Source organism: Sprattus sprattus, assembly GCF_963457725.1.
Source record: "Sprattus sprattus genome assembly, chromosome: 13".
Classification (NCBI taxonomy): Eukaryota; Metazoa; Chordata; class Actinopteri; order Clupeiformes; family Clupeidae; genus Sprattus; species Sprattus sprattus.
Genome location: NC_137911.1, coordinates 18,325,219 through 18,342,279, shown reverse-complemented (window position 1 = coordinate 18,342,279; position 17,061 = coordinate 18,325,219). Strand labels below are relative to the sequence as shown.

At 40.2% G+C, this 17,061-nt stretch overlaps 1 protein-coding gene across 1 annotated transcript; it reads left to right on the top strand.

The window, feature by feature from the left end:
• Positions 1-2,570: 2,570 nt before the first annotated feature.
• Positions 2,571-12,588, top strand: rragd (ras-related GTP binding D; the record flags this gene model as incomplete). Its single annotated transcript, XM_080849756.1, is given in 8 exon segments — positions 2,571-2,622; positions 2,625-2,771; positions 4,525-4,820; positions 7,563-7,762; positions 8,456-8,570; positions 10,010-10,152; positions 11,276-11,424; positions 11,676-12,588. Coding segments are annotated over 8 exon segments (1,254 nt in total). The 3' UTR covers positions 11,828-12,588.
• Positions 12,589-17,061: the final 4,473 nt, after the last annotated feature.

The window sequence follows — 17,061 nt, the reverse complement described above, 5'->3', positions numbered from 1 at the left end:
ACATATCCGCAGCAACAGCAGCAGCAGTAGTAGTATTCATATAGTAGAAGTAGTAGCAGTAGAGATCTAGATTACACTGGCATAACACAGTGTCATAGCCTCTTTTTAAACAGCTGAATGGATCATTGTTAGAAATTATTTAATAAATTCTGGTTCGGAAACAATGTAATGTTTTGGCACTATCTAAATTAAACTTAATTGAACTGAATAAAGTGTTCAGTCACCCTTTCACAATTCTGTGTCCTCCACAATTTCTACACAGAAATGTGTCTGTATCAGACTCCGCTCAATGCCACACATTTGACAACTTTTTTGGCTTGATTTTATTATACCTCTCTGAGTCATAGCTCTCGTTGCCCTTTTCAAATTCCCTAAGTTCCTTTCTGTCTCAGACACACACAAACACACACACACACACACACACACACACACACACACACACACACACACACACACACACACACACACACACACACACACACACTCCATGCCACCTGAATGTAGAAGCATCACTGCATGGTTCCCTGTTCTGAACCTGTCAGAAAGCCTATGCACCCACGCATACTACGTCTCCTTTGGGTTTCGAAAAGAATAAAAAACTGTCAGTGCCCTTGTGCATTTCAGCATTGCACATTATATCTAGTCAAAAAATGCAGGGATTTAGTAGAATAACCTACAACAGGCTTCCTGCGGAGGGATGAAAGGTACAGTAGCCTACAGCATAAGAGCATGGCAGAGGAGCCAGGTCTTCAGAAGTGTCTTGTGCATTCATACAGGAATGACGTTATCTGCTTGAGGTTATGTGGACTGTCGCACGGCAACAGTGGGATATGTCAAGCTAGTTTGTATAAGTTAATACTGTCAGGTGTCCATTTGGCTGAGGAAGAGACACAAGGTGGTTCAGATGTTGATGCCGGATCAGTCGAAGGCTTATTTCTCTATGCATTTGGTCTTGTTACTACACATGGCGTCAATCAACCACATTGTTCCAGCAAAATACTCTCTCATCTGCATTATTTCATGAAATTTAAGAAATAAAATTACTTGTGATTGCCTGCTTACTGAAAAAGTATTGAAATACTTCCACAGGGGAAATCATCTCAAGTTTTTCAATACTGTAGCGTCATTAGATACATCAAAGGAAAGAGCGATGTGACCTATTACTGGCTGTAAACCTTCTACTGTGACATGGCGATAAGCAAGAATCACTTATGCCATACTGAAAGAAACAGAAGGCATATCTAACTTAAAACATGACAAAGACAGACAGTGACATTGACTGATACGCAGGGGCTAACACACAGGCATCCAACAGCAAAAAAATGCAGATGAAATTAATAGTCACACATACTGGCACCAGACACAAAAAGGAACATGAATCCCGTAACTAGGACAGACCACTTCAGATAAACAGACACACCCAAAGTCTCCCACCCAAACCCCAAGCACGCCACAGTATTTTACATTTACATTTAGTCATTTAGCAGAAGCTTTTGTCCAAAGCGACGTACAAGGGAGAAAACAGTCAAGCTACGAGCAGTCATTTTAAAGTATCATCTGTTTTATAACCAGCAAAACTAGGGCTTAAAGGCCATCCACAATCATAATGAAACAACTTCATAGGACTTTTTCATGATGCCAAATAAAAACTGAACTGAACAATTGGCCAGCTTATAGATAAGGATAACATAAGACAGCTCTCTTTAACATTATTTTCCAGTGGTGCCAGCCTCAAAACATTTAGTAGGCTACACTTCCATATTTAGAGCACATGGTGATGCATGCATAGTTAGAAACGCGTGTGAGGCACTGCGACTCAGAATTCAGAACGTCACGCACTGTGACACGTGACTTTAACAGATAATTTTCTTTTCTGAAGAGATCTAGCCAACTGCTGGTTGAATGCACTAATCTCGGATGTGCTTTCATCCAAAGTACAACTCTTAACAAAAGCCTTTAAGTAGAGAATCTGCCCTTATTTGTATACTCACATCGCCATCCAGCGGATTCAAATAAACGACGGACGTTTGTGAGTGCACTTAACGCTTCAATTAGTTTCGTTGGGTGAAATAAAGCTAGGTGAAACCACTGTCCTTGGTTCTGAAATCACGTGAAGCGTTGATTATTCTTTATTTCTTATGAGGCACCAGCACATCCACAGTACAAAATATTTTGCCTGTTTAAGACAATATGTATTCTCAAAAAGACTGGCATCGAAAACAATTCAACCAAAACCACACATCCTGCGTGGTAGACTGCTGAGTTAAACAATTGAGCACATCCATAAACGCTGATATAACCTACATAAGACGTTCACTACACTTCCCAGTGTGCTAAGCCACTTTTGCACGATGGCCACCATGTTGTCGCCTGTTTCATTGAGCGAAAGGGTAGGCGTTGTCCTGTACAAAGTATTTGGCATGGCAAGTTTGTTCTTTTTCACCCTCGTTTGTCAGAGCTAATCATTGTTTGATGCGCCTGAGGTCATGAATTGTTGCAGTGTACTGCGAATTCCCGTGCAGGCGGGCTGGTATGCCCACTGTGAAGGGAAGAAGAGGTGAAAGTTCACAATGGCTTGGACATATCAGGTGACAATGTGGAGAAGTTGGTCAAGCGCCGCAGTAACATTTTCAGAACTTTTGGAATGACTAGCGAGGAGCTTTCAAAATACTGCGAGGAGGACGAGGACTTGGCGTTGTCGTACTATGACGATGACGACGACTTCGATACGTTCACAGATGGAGATGTTGATTGTAGCTGCGAAGACGGAGGTAGTTGTTAATTGTCTAAACTTTTCTTCGCTGGACAAAAATATTATGCTACTGTGGGCAATTAGTTGATTAAAGCCACCAGACTGTTGCCTCTAATGTGCAGACACAGATATCCTCCTAAAACATGTTATTGCAGTGTAGCGACATGATATCATTATCAATTCCATTGACAGTAGTCTGCTATTCGCTGGGCAAGTTCAGTGAATCAATAACACCACTATAACTGACTACCGTTACCCTGCAACATACGGCCAGGAAACCAGTCGGGCCGTATAACTCTTGAGCTATGCTTCGAAGTAGATAATTACTAAGGGGGTGGTTGGGTTAGTTTGGTCAAATGTATTGGCACGATGTTAAAATAGTTCCCCAGGACCTGGCTGTTTATATTACTATTGTAATAGTTTAGATTACAGTCAGATATGGGTCGGAAGCAGCATAAAAAAATGTGCTTCATCGCAGTGAGGTCTTTTCAGTCTACTTCATCATTTGACACATTTTCACTAGTTTCCGCATTACATTGTTTCTAGAACTGCGGTGATTAATTCCGATATTTCTTCGTTGTGTCATAATTATTGGAGTAAGAGACAGACCAGTAAACCATTCAATATTCAAAAGGGAAGGCTAGATGTCGATCGTGGTCAGATTCCAAAGGCTGTATTTTAAGGTTTAGTGCGCCTCCGCTCTACCCAAATGCAGCTCGCATTCCACAACATGGAGTTATCAAGGTCACAGCCTTCAAATCAGCGAGCATGTGATTAGTGAGAGGGAAGTGCCAGTGCCCACTTTGCTCACCAACAATGTTGATGACTTGATCTGACTGCAGCCTGTTACAGATCGCTCCAAACTGCCAAACTGGTTGAGGACCCCATATATTTCCCTGCAAATGTCAGTCAGTCCAGAACATCATGTGTCAGTCATGTGATTTATAACACTCTATTTCTCTAATACTTGTTTTACTCTCATGGGATTGGCTCCAGACACGAGTCATGTATGTCAAGTTATGTGTGGGTTGTCTTGGTCTGATCTCCAAAGCCTTGTTCCTTATTACTGCTCACTGCAGTGGCATTGCACAGACTTGCATCACATTGTCCTTCTTACAGTTGGCTTTCGATGAAATTACTTAAAAACACATGAACTGTTGGTGATGACTAGCTTTGGAGCAGAGCAGATATAATTGAGACATGGTATTTCTTCCAAAGTCATGAAGTGAATTGTAAATCCCCCTTGTCTCCCTCGTATGTGTGCTTTGAGTTCCTCCCCCCATACACATTATTCTGACCATTTTCTTCGTGTGTGTGTGTGTGTGTGTGTGTGTGTGTGTGTGTGTGTTTGACATAGAGATAGAGGAATTCTGTGTTTGTGTGCATCAGTATACATGCACTTCGATATATTGTGGGTGTGGGTACGGTATGTCCCTCTAGAAGTTTTTGTATGTGTTTTGTGTGGGTGTGTAGCTGTGTGTTGTATACCCATCATTTGTATTCTACTGGGTCAATTCTTGGATTGCAGATTGGCTGAAAACTATTTTTGGATCTTGTTTTGGTAATTGCTATCTCCATTTGAATCCAAATAAATGTTTGTGTGTGTGTGTGTGTGTGTGTGCGTGTGTGTGTGTGCGTGTGTGTGTGTGTGTGTGTGTGTGTGTGTGTGTGTGTGTGTGTGTGTGTGTGTGTGTGTGTGTGTGTGTGTGTGTGTGTGTGTGTGTGTGTGTGTGTGTGTGTGTGTGTGTGTGTGTGTGACCAACCTCACACAGTCCTGGGCTTCAGTGACCCCTTCAACAGTGAGGTGAAGCCACGTATCCTGCTGATGGGCCTCCGACGCAGCGGCAAGTCCTCCATCCAGAAGGTGGTGTTCCACAAGATGTCTCCCAACGAGACGCTCTTCCTGGAGAGTACCAACAAGATCTGTCGCGAAGACGTATCCAACAGCTCCTTTGTCAGCTTCCAGATCTGGGATTTCCCAGGCCAGATCGACTTCTTTGACCCCACGTTCGACTACGAGATGATATTTCGCGGCACAGGGGCCCTCATCTTTGTTATTGACTCACAGGTGAAGCGACACTCACACGGTGGTGATGTAAATCTAATGACAGCTTTCATACTGCTGTAATTCTGATAAACGGGATAAATGTTTGTCTGTACGCTCTACGCACACCTGCCACCGCATTTATACAAGTTGAATCTATTTGCCAGTAGTAGGAAAACACAGAATTTAAAAAAAAACATTTCCTGAGCCTAACTTCTACATGTAACAAAGCCCACTAAGTACAGGTGAGAGAAGAACTTTCAATGCTTGGTTCATTTTGATGCACCAGACATCAACCTCCAGCTGTTACCTGCCTTCTATTCATCCAGTTTATACTCTTTTCTCCTTCTGGCCTCCCTTCCCCTCTCCCCATCTCTTCTCATTCTCTTCATCAGTGTGTATTCTCCCTAGGCCAGCCTTAGGCAGAGAGGCCCCCCGTTCTGAGCTTGGTTTTCAAGTTTTCCTTTGCCACAGCCACTGTGGGCTTACCCTTAGGGGTTTAGGTTCTTGGCCTTCATAAAGCTCCTTGAGACAACGCTTATTGCTCAAACGCTCAAACTTTCATGAACCAACATTAATTCAAGACCGTGATTGGCATTTGTTTATTATCAACTACAGGTCTTATTTAATTATTTAGTATCAATTAAAATTGGAAGGAAAGCTTGCATGTAATTTAACGAATGAGAAAAATATGCTAGAGAATTAAATCAATTCTTAACATAAATAAACCATTAACCATCCTCAATAATGGTTTTAATTTCAGTGTTGCTGTATTTGAGTGTTTGCAGTGATCAAATATTTAACTGTCAGTCAAAGGGACCTTTTTATAGATATAGTGGTGTTACAGCGTGGTGATCAGGGCCTATATGAACAAGAGCACAGAAGAGAGAGAGCACACAAATGTAGTCCACAAATGTACCCAATTTGATGGGCATCAAACTCCAGCAGGAGTGGGCCCCAAAAATCTCAGCAGAATGATAGACTGGGACGGCTAGAGAAAATGCCTGGCTGAGCTCTCTGGGTAGATTAATATAGAATCTAATGAGCACGCCAAACTTGAAGAAAGGACCGGAAGACATAGTCGAAATTTCTGGAGTTTAATTTCTGCTAGGAGACCCACTAAATATGTTGCTCAGAGAACGGCCTACCTGCAGTAAGAAGGTGTTGGCATTTATATCATTCAGTCAGGTACAATAGGGCTGTCTAGAGCTCTCAGGGTAGGCTACATGACGTTAATCAAAATCACTGCTTGGCATACCCTGTATGTGTGTGTGTGTGTGTGTGTGTGTGTGGGTGTGTGTGGGTGTTTGTGTGTGTGTGTGTGTGTGTGTGTGTGTGTGTGTGTGTGTGTGTGTGTGTGTGTGTGTTCAAGAGTCTTGAAGGTACATATGATCTTAAAAAGACCATCAGTGTATTTTGGTGTTAGCCTGTATAGCGCTTTAAAAGGTCATATCTTAAAATCAATTCTAATACACACAATTAACCACTGAAGTGAAGCAAGGAGAGGGGTGATATGAAAGGTCTTTTTTGATTTGGTAAAAGTTATGGCAGCTGTGTTTGGTATCTACTGTAGCTTCACAATGGTTAGGTGACTAGCAGAATAAAACAGTCAAGTGCAGTTGTCCAGACGTTAAAGGCACCCAGTGCAACTTTCGAGGCTTAAAAATAAACATTCAATTTCTAGTCTTTTTTACACGTAGTAAGTTTCAATAACTCCATACCATTACATATCGACATTCAAGGAGCAAAGATGAGACGTCGTCGTGTGGTGAGAACTGATAGAAAATCGATAACAACAACAATCGCCGCCATTTTCTTTATTTTTTGTAACCTACAATAAATACAGCAGGATTCCAGTCAATGGAAAAATGGCCTCTCCCCACTGGCGATTGTTGTTGTTTACGATTTTCTATCAGTTCTCACCACACAACGACGTCTCATCTTTGCTCCTTGAATGACGATATGTAATGGTATGGAGTTATTGAAACTTACTACGTGTAAAAAAGACTAGAAATGTAATGTTTATTTTTAATGTTTACATAAAGTTGCACTGGGTGCCTTTAAGAAATAAATGCATGAATTTCCTTTGTGTCCATATTTGGGTCTCAGTCAAAAACGTTTTGAAGATGATAGCAAGACTGTGAGAGTGTCTTTACATAGGGCTCAAAATGAAGGTTCTTATCAAAGATAACTCGAAGATATAAAGGAAAGATAATTTATTTTCGGAGCTTATAAGGAGGCCATCTAGTATTGTTTTGTAAAATTCTATCCCGGTAGTTTTGTGCTGAATACTGATGTACTATACGTTTGAAGACCTGTAAATCTTTTACAGGTATTTTGTATGAAGTGGGCTAAATGTTTAGTTGTAAGTCAAAGCCACACATGAGATGTCACTAGCACTTTTTATTAAAACAGGCTGTGTGTCAAAAAAAAATACAAAGACAGGGTTTCCTTCCCTGTTTGAAAATATAGAAATGCACATTATTATAAACTGAATGGCCTATTTAAAATATTACTAGGCCTGTCTCTGAAAATGGTCTAGTATTGTATTGTGTTGTATTGAATTGTACAGCAATGCATTTCTATCGGCACGTGTGCTCGCCATGCTATTTGTGTTCTTAGCAGGTGGCTCAAACACAATCACCACATATCTGTCCTAGAGTTCCAGAGTCCCAAAGTCCCAGCATCTGATGAAGTCTTGGCATGCCCTTTCTTTTATTTAGATGTGCTTTAGATGTTCATCTTACCCAAATATCTATCTTATAGGATGACTATGTTGAAGCATTGAGCAGACTTCACCTAACAGTAACCAGAGCCTACAAGGTCAACCCTGACATCAACTTTGAGGTGTTTATCCATAAAGTGGACGGGCTGTCGGACGACCACAAGATTGAGAAGCAGAGGGACATCCACAAAAGGGCCAATGATGACCTGGCAGATGCTGGCTTGGAACGGATACACCTCAGGTGAATTTGATTGACTGAGCTGTGAATTGCTTTTGTGTGCCATTGTTTGTGTTTCAGTGGGGTCACAGAAGAATAGCTAGTATGTTATAGCATAACATTGAAATGTGTGTGAAAAATTGCGTGCATTGCATTTGGCTATTGAAGTGTACTATTGTCCTTTGAGAGGTGGGCTCTGGATTGTTTGCAGTAATTGCCCAAATGTTCCCGGTCTTAAAGGACTGTCGTTGCCTGGCAACAGTTCCACGAATGTATGTTCATCGAAGTGCTCCATTTTAGCGAATGGTTGAAGCCTTCCATTTCAAGTTGAACTGTACTTGTTCACTCATTGTGCTTTATGTCAACATGTACTGCCTGAGTGCCTTCTAAGGCACGGGAATAATGTGAATGAAATGCAGAACTGCTCGTCGGATTTGCCTTGTCTTCAGTCTACAGAACCTTACTTCCTGTTCTTTATAACGCTTTAAAAAGATTTGAAAATTAACTCCTGCAAAGTGTGTGACGATGACTTGTTGTTGTCTTCTTCTTCTTGTTATTATTCTAATTCTTCTTTTTCTTCTTCACAGATGATGTAGTAGTAATATATGTTCTCTTTTTAAAGGTGGCATATAGTCCTTTTCTCGCGGTTGTTTTGTTTATTGAAGCATCTCTTACCTTTAGTAAGATACCATGTTTCTACTCTGTGTGTCATCCTAGCATCTATCTGACCAGCATATACGACCACTCCATCTTTGAGGCCTTCAGTAAAGTGGTACAGAAGCTCATTCCTCAGCTTCCCACTCTTGAGAACCTCCTCAATATTTTCATTTCTGTAAGTACTGTACCTATCATTCATGCCTTTTTATATCAGACTGAGGCCTTGGAACTACCAACCGCATTTCAAGGAGCAGATGTGATTTTCTGTCATTCTAAGTGTGTTACTTATGTAATTTTACATTTCATGATTGCAGACGTCAGTAGGGACTGAAGATGAACTAATGAAACCACGTCTCCTTAGTAACAGTTTCATTGCAAGAATCTTGACATACTGTACATGTGTGCATATACACACAAACACACACACACACACGCACACACTGATTAAAATGTATTTAGTGGTATGTAATGTAATTTATCTACACCTTCATACATAAATTCACCGTTCCTTGTAGTTTTGTGTAGCATGGCGCTATGCAATTTGCCACTTTTTGTGGTATTTATTTATGATGAACTACATTTGGTATAATCTCCAAATTAATTTTGATGGAATATGGTCATGTGGAGGACAGATAAAAACACCTGTTGTTCCCATTAGCTGTCTATGATATGCACTGTGTAGTTCTTTGGCTCGGATCGTAAAAACCCACGGAAATGTAAGAAAAGCCTTCTCAGCTTGACATCACAAACAATATTGCAAAAAGATGCCAGTTAGCATGTTAGCAAGCTTTTATCAGTACCAACTGGGCTGTTGGTGATGTTTTTACATGTTTTTAGGCAGGTAGCTCGCTAGATTTAAACCAAAACTTCATAATGCTTCTTTACGGCTGGTATTGGAGTTGTCTTGGTCAGGATCAGTTGTCCAACCAAATGTCCAAATCTGATTATAAATATGTTTGATTTTTACCAGATGAGGGCAGTAGAATGCAAATAACTGTAAAACTATTTGAAGACAAAATTATCTGTCACAAACTGTTTCTCTTTGACATTGCGATAGCTTGTTCTTCTAAGTAAGTATATGGCATGATCGTTATGAAAGCTTTTTGGTATGCACCAGGGATTTAGATGTTTGTGAATAATGAACTGTTTGTGTTATTTTCTCTAGACCCTTTGTCATAATGGATGGATTTTATTTTATGGATTCAATTATTTAAGCAACATCATTTATTCTGCCTTCCTTAAACATCAGTAAGAAGCACATAATGCCATTGAATGCAGTAACACCAAGCAGTGGCATTGCTCTTTTTTATGTGGATTCCAAGTCCTGTCAGTATAATTATTTTTAATTATATATGGGTGCCTTTGTGGGTGATGGAATTCATTTATCCAAAGGATTATATGTAATTGAATAATACCTGTTATTATAAAAACAATTAATAAAAGCTCCTGTCCTTTGTCATGCATTTAGAAAAACATTCCTTTATCCAAAGCACAAAATGCCATTCCACTGCACTAAATTGAACTGAACTGGTGCGGTTTGGTTCGTGAGTAATTGCCCTATTATACCTGAGTTTCCAGTAACCGCTTCCTTGTGGTGTGTGTGTGTGCCCTCAGAACTCAGGCATTGAGAAGGCCTTTCTGTTTGACGTGGTCAGTAAGATCTACATCGCGACGGACAGCAGTCCGGTGGATATGCAGACGTACGAGCTGTGCTGTGACATGATTGACGTGGTCATCGACATCTCCTGCATCTATGGGTACGTTTTCACTGCAATGACCCTCCGAGTCTAACAGAAGTAAATGTTCTTTTGGTTCTCTTGGGTCAAACTAATACGATTTATGAAACACGCAGCACTCGGACGGTTTCTTTAATCCACTTCACTGCAATTCCATTACTCATAGCTCTATCTAAATAAAAAAAAAGATAGAGAATTTGAAATGTGTCACCTCAGGACAGCCCTCCCATCTTCTGCTTCACTTGTGGGAGATGTTCCTTTTGGAGTGTATTAAGACTGAGTTTCTATTGACCCGCAAGGGGCTGGGGAAGAATCGTGCCTCCTGGCGCCTCTAGCCCAGACTGAACTATGGCACGGTAGTCAGAGCTGGGGAAGGTGTGGACTCGGGTGCAAGAGGGGGCAGACCCCCTGGGTCCCACAGCTGTCGGTTTGGACTCGTCTGCAGAAGCAGATGTGCCCCGCGGTCTCACTGCTGTCATTGGGGGAGCGGAGAGAGAGACATACTCAGAGTCGGTTGTAGTCTGGCTATTAATCCACCCAAACATGGAAATGCCTGACACACACACACAAACACACAAACACACAAGAGAGAGATGGAGAGAGCGAGGGAAAGAAGTTTCCCTTTTCATGTATGCATTTGTTGTGAAGACTTAATGCTAGTTTGAAAATAAATGAAATTCTGTCATATTTTTCATCTCCCATCTAATTTGACTAATGAATATCGTGACCCCGATTTGCTGTCTCATGGTGTTTATATAAATATGCTCACATTAACTCATTTAGCTCAGCTTAGAAGTGGATGATTTGCCTTGTGTGTGATTGTAAAGTAGAGCTTCTGCCCCAAATATCAGGGGAAATCTGCCCCCTGATCCCATCAGAAAAAAAAGTTTTTGCCTAAGCCACAGCTTTAATTATTCTGTGTAATTATAGTTTTGCATTACATCTGTTGCGATTTAATGAACTCTTCGTTTGATATATTCCTCTTTCATCCTCTTCTTTGTTAAGACCTATGTAAATCATCTGTTTCTAGTATCTTATGTTGATATTGACAACATCAGGTATTGTCAGCAAACGAGTGCCAGTGTTTTTAGGTTTTGAGAATTGGCTAATACAGATATTTTCTCCTCTCTGTGTTTCCCGCCAGTCTAACTGGGGATGAGGCAGTATCTCCCTATGACAAAGAGTCCATGGCCATCATCCACCTGAACAACACCACAGTCATGTACCTGAAGGAGGTCACCAAGTTCCTGGCCATGGTCTGTTTCCTGAGGGAAGAGAGCTTTGAAAGGAAAGGTGAGTGCAAAGCACCATGCAGCCACATTTTTTTTTTTCAGATGCTGTCACACCCTCAGACATCTTACAACCCTCTCAGACAGCCACGGTCACTTTAGTTACCACCTATCTCTGTTCAGAAATAGGTTTCAGCTGGTAGGGGTGGGGTGCTTTAAGGTAAGGAGGTTGCCTGTGACCCTGGTTGACCTCCGCGTAGTCAAGCATTTGTAACTGTCATTGAGCAATACACTGTTGTGTGCTCACTCCTGCAGGGCTCATCGACTACAACTTCCACTGCTTCAAGAAAGCCATCGAGGACGTTTTTGACGTGCGCCTCAAGGTGCAGAAGAGCCGCAAGCTGCTGAGCCAGAGGAGGTGGAGCAAACAGAACACTCTAAACGGAGCGCATGTCCAGCCACACTGATCAAATCATGGGAGAACGTTTGTCTGTGACCGTGTTCTGGAACAATTGCCATGAAGCCTTTTCTTCCTGTTCATTTTTTTTTGTTACATTGACGTGAAGTTCTACAAATGGCGTTGTCTTATTTTGTAAATCATATTCAAAAGAAAGGAAGATTGTACCTGGAAAGTACAATGTTTTTATACAATAACATAATAGTTTGTTTTTCATCATTGGCGCCCTAAGAAATTATGTGATTACGTCCATGCTGTTGCCTTGTTTCCACATGGTTACATATTTAACCATACCATATTGGCATTTTTAGGTAGCCTGTTTTTTTTCAATTAGCGCATGTTATTTTTTTTCACTTGCATTGAAACCACCCTTTCATAAAATTAACACCTCCTGAAAATCTAGCCAGCTACCTCAGCATGCCAGTATGGTTTACATCTGTTTGGAATGCAGAGTAACAGACTGTTTTATAGAAGGACAAATGTGTTTCTGAACTGTTTTTTTTTGTTCTGTTTCTTAAGTTCAACTTGCTGTTGTTTCAATTTGACAGTGAAAGGTTGTTGAACGTTTATTCTCATTCTCTACATAGGTGTTGCCAATGCTTATTTTTGACAGCATTATTTCTCTAAACAAATTGCACAACAGCCTTGTTTCTAAGCTACTTTTATTCTTACTGACTAGATTTAGAATCACAGCACTTCAGCTAATTAGTTTATTACTGTGCTAGTTATTTATTTATTTATTTTGTTAATAAATAAAGGTGGCATTTGTTATGTTGGTCTCTTTTGAGTATCTGACCTGAAAATTATTTTCAAGAAAACGTCTTGGAAAACTAAAACATTATTTAACATGTTAATATGAACAGACAGGTTATGTGCCAAGAAGACAAACAGGACCTTTTTTCTCCAGACGTAGCCAAAGACACGCGATACATATTCTGCCCATATGCACTTTTGCTTCACTTGTTAAATGCCTTATGTGTTAATGTCTAATATATCTTACAATGTTGGCTATACAGTAGGCCTATGTACCCTTACCACAAAGTTTAATTTGTTGAAGTGGATTGATACCTAGAGCATACTGGAACGGATTATATGGCTGTAATAATGAAGTAATGAATTTGAGAAGGATCATTGTCTTCTTACAATGGAAGTGGGGTCATATTCTTGCAATGTTTCATGTAGTACATTTGAACAAACAGAATTAAAATGATATTTTGATAGAGTATCAGGGAGATTAATCTAGCAGTAGCCTAATCTAGCCTCTGCAGGTTGGCTACATGACCACTGATGTCTCTGGGGGCAATTCAATCACATGCATTAGCGCTAAATGTGTTACAGAGATGCTGTCAATTCGCAACCAATGCATCTGATTGAACTGGCGCTGGAGGGTTGACTCCGCAGGCTAAACACCACAGATAATCTCCCAGGGATTCTTTACCTCACATGAGGGCACTGGTTGTATGTCTGGTGAGGTCACTCATTGTTACATAACCGCCACGGCTCTCTCGATGGACGCTAAATCGTCTGTGGTGAAAACTACAATGTGTTACATAAGGCAATTTCATGTTTAGAAATTATAATCCCTCTTGCCAAGCCACCACTCCCCCACCATCACTTTCAGCATCAGTCTGACCCATTTGTGAGACACGAGAACTCCTGTTGCCAGCATTAGTTGTGCTTAAAAGAAGAGACGGACATCCCCCATTGGCTTTTTTTAAGCGCATTCATGAAAATTCGGATACAGAAAACGCGAGTCTGTGTGCGTTACCATCCAGTGTGTGATGCGAATTGAAAATTGAAAACTCTCGGTTCCAATCAAGGGAGAAATTATGAACAGCTGTGGGATCAAAATATAAAATGGCACTTTACAAAAACAACTAATAAAATTGCTGCAAATGTGAAATTATCCGAATCAACCTCTCTTTATTTATACTATATGCGAATCGGGAGCTAATCCACCCCCTTCCAGATGGGTTTCCATTCAACTTTTAAATACGAATCTTGACCATTCGAATAGGGAATTCTGATTAGAAAAGCACTTGAAATGCGCTTAATATTTTCTAAATCAAATAAGAAATGAATTCGCTACAAGGGGTGGATAACCTTGATGGGTGGAAATGGGTTTATTTGCCTCAAATCACATTTGTTGAAGTTTTGAAATTTACAAAACAAAGCAGAATGAAATGTGTAAAGACTCTTTTAGCTGAATTTACATAGATGCGCTTAAAATGCAAATGAGTTGGATGAAAATCCATCTAGAGATAATATTTCCTAGATTTCCAAGATTTAATGCGAATTTCAATAACATTTTCTAATCAGATTTCTTATTAGAATAGTCAAAATACGCATTGAAAAGTTGGAAGAACACCCAGCTTCTAACAGCACTGTTACACTAATGCGAATGGTTTCTTCACACCTTATTGTACTGTGCAAAGTAAAGGGGGAGTTCTGTGCTCAATGTTCCATTTAGAGTATTCTAAGGTTAGCGATTTGGGGTCAGTGTGTTATGTGTGTTGTGTGCCCTGGTGTATTTTCCTTGTGGAAGAGCCTGTGTTACCCTTGCCTTGTAACCTGTGTCTGCGTATAAGATCTGCGAGCCTTCTACTTCCACAGCACCTCGATATCAGTGACAAGCATATTTAAATGCTAAAATGTCTCTGATTGGCTTCATGAAATGTATTTCTTCTCCTCTTTGTACATTGTGCTGTCTGAAGATAGCTAGAACATGGGCAAGGTCTAATATGCCATTATTGGACTTAATAAACATTATTAGACTTTCTCAGTAGCAAGTGCACCTCTTGCAAATATAGGTTGGTCGAATGAGCTCATTTGGCAGTGTCTTGGGTAAACATTTCCTGTTTGTCGTGTGTGATTAGTGAGGAAATAACTCCTTGGCACATATTTATTCATTTGGCACATGTTTTTATCTGGAACAACGTACAGCACAGGCATACATTTCATCAATATGCGTGTTCTCAAAGTTTCAAACACATGACTTATAGTTGCTATAGTGCATTACTCTATGGGGACACAGAAGTCTTAACTCCGTAGAAATTAGCATACAATTGTAAGGGAATGCTGCATGTTCGTTTCATAAGTGCTTGAGACAATGATAATGAATACAAATGACCACATTTCAGTCTACAGCACCAAGAGAATAGAGAAGGCTGCCTAATGTAAGGCTTGCATATAAAGGCTGTAAAGAATGTACAAAAATGAAGCAAACATCAAGACGGTCACTGGTTAATGTATGTTTACAGTATGTCTCTTTAGTTTTAAGGCTATAAAGGAACATTCTGTTATACCCTACTTGCTTAAGCAAGAAAGTTTGGTAACATTTCACCCACCATTTTTGCATTAAAGATCTTTTTTTCTTTTTTCTTTTTTTCACCCAGCTGCATTCTTCATCTAAGCACATAATTCACCAATGAGCACATCGAAGAAGAAAAATCATGCATTTTCTCCACAGGAAGACACACTAGAGAAGAGAGGAGAAGCTTATGAAAGAGAGCCAGGCTTCTGTGTTCTGTGTTGTATGTACCATACACACATGCTTCAAGTAGATGAAGGATGACATACTCATCAGCACATTCCATGTGCCCTTTTAACCCCTGCATAGGAGAAATCCACATCTTAAGTCAGATTAAAAACAGATTAGTGTCTCACGGCATGAAGTAAAAGGCTAAAAGCAACAGATGTGTTGAAAAGCACCGCGTACAGAAATGATCACGATTAACACATCTCTAAATGGTAACAAACGCATGCAGCAGGCATGAAAAAAACATGTTCCACGTCACTGGTTGCTCTTCGACTCAAAGTCACGCAGTCAATTGCCACTATCACATGTGTGAGATTGAAAGAGCAATGCACGTTTGTGTTTCCCTTTCAGTGCTGTTATTGAGATATGGATGTTTGATGGTGGTGGAGTTCATTCTATGTCCTTGCGTTGTGTTAATGCAGTGCTTTGGGGTTGCCATAGCATGTGCCTGTGTCTGTGTTGTGTTGTGTTGTGTTTTTGCAATGCCATGGGCTTGCAGCAAACCAACCATTCTAATACAGCGGCCTTGCAGGCCTTTTCTGAAAGTATTTCTCTGACCTGATTCATCTTCAAAGAGTTTCCTCAATGAAAGAGTCTGAGTCAAGTACACAGAGCAGGCAGTGCTCACTGAGATAACGGGCGAAAAACATGGCATTGGCTGTGTTGCAACAATAACAATCACATGCATGAGGCATGAAGCTTACCAAGTTAATCCATATTCACATGTCTGATATCTGTTCATTGGTGACAAACTCATATCTTTTTCCACATTCATGTTCTGTCGAAGAAATTGTATACTACCGGTATATTATAAACAATTTTGATGATATTGAAAAGAATTGCCGGTACTAGCAGACTTAACTTAGGAGACTGGATACAGCTAAAAGTATTTCCTGCAAGAACGCTTTGCATCAGAGGGAGGCAAAAGCCATGAATTTAGTGGAACATCCTCTGAGGAATAGCTTAATAGACTCTGGCAATAGAGAAGAGACAGCTACCCACGCATGGCCGTTATTGCCTTCATCAGACTTGCAGGGTGAGAAGACTTACATTTTGGGAGTTGCCTTTGACCAGACTAACTATTTTCATTAGATGCAGAGGCTGCTAGAAAGGTCTTTCACTGCAGATAATGAAAGAGTAAGCACAGCATACACACTGTGTTTGTTTATAGATTGAAGCCGTGTCTGGTCATCAAACCTGTGTCCATTTATGTTTGAATTTGTCCAGCAAAATTGATTTAAGTCTTTACTTTGACATTTAGTATCACTGAATACTCCCCATCAAACATACTATTTCACCTGGGTCTTGAGCTCCTTCTGAAAGAAGAAGCAAGTACTTCTTATGCAATAAATACTCTCTCTTTTTATATCTAACAGATTAGGTATATATTCACCTAATTTTTTAGATTAGATTTGTGGAGTACAGGTACGAAGCCAAAAAATAACATTTAGCATCTAACCAGAGGTACAAAAACATAGCTTTGTAGGTACAGGAAAAGTTAATACTACTGCACAAGTGATGCTATATCTATATGACCAGCATGTATGTACTTGGTTAAGTATGTAGAGAATGAACAACACATATTTAGTTGGTTATATGTACAGTCACATTATGTACTCTAGGTGTTTCAGTCTGCGCAGAACATGGGTAGAGCAAATTACATGTTCATTAAAGTACTGTAGCATCAGACCTGAATTCTTCATAAA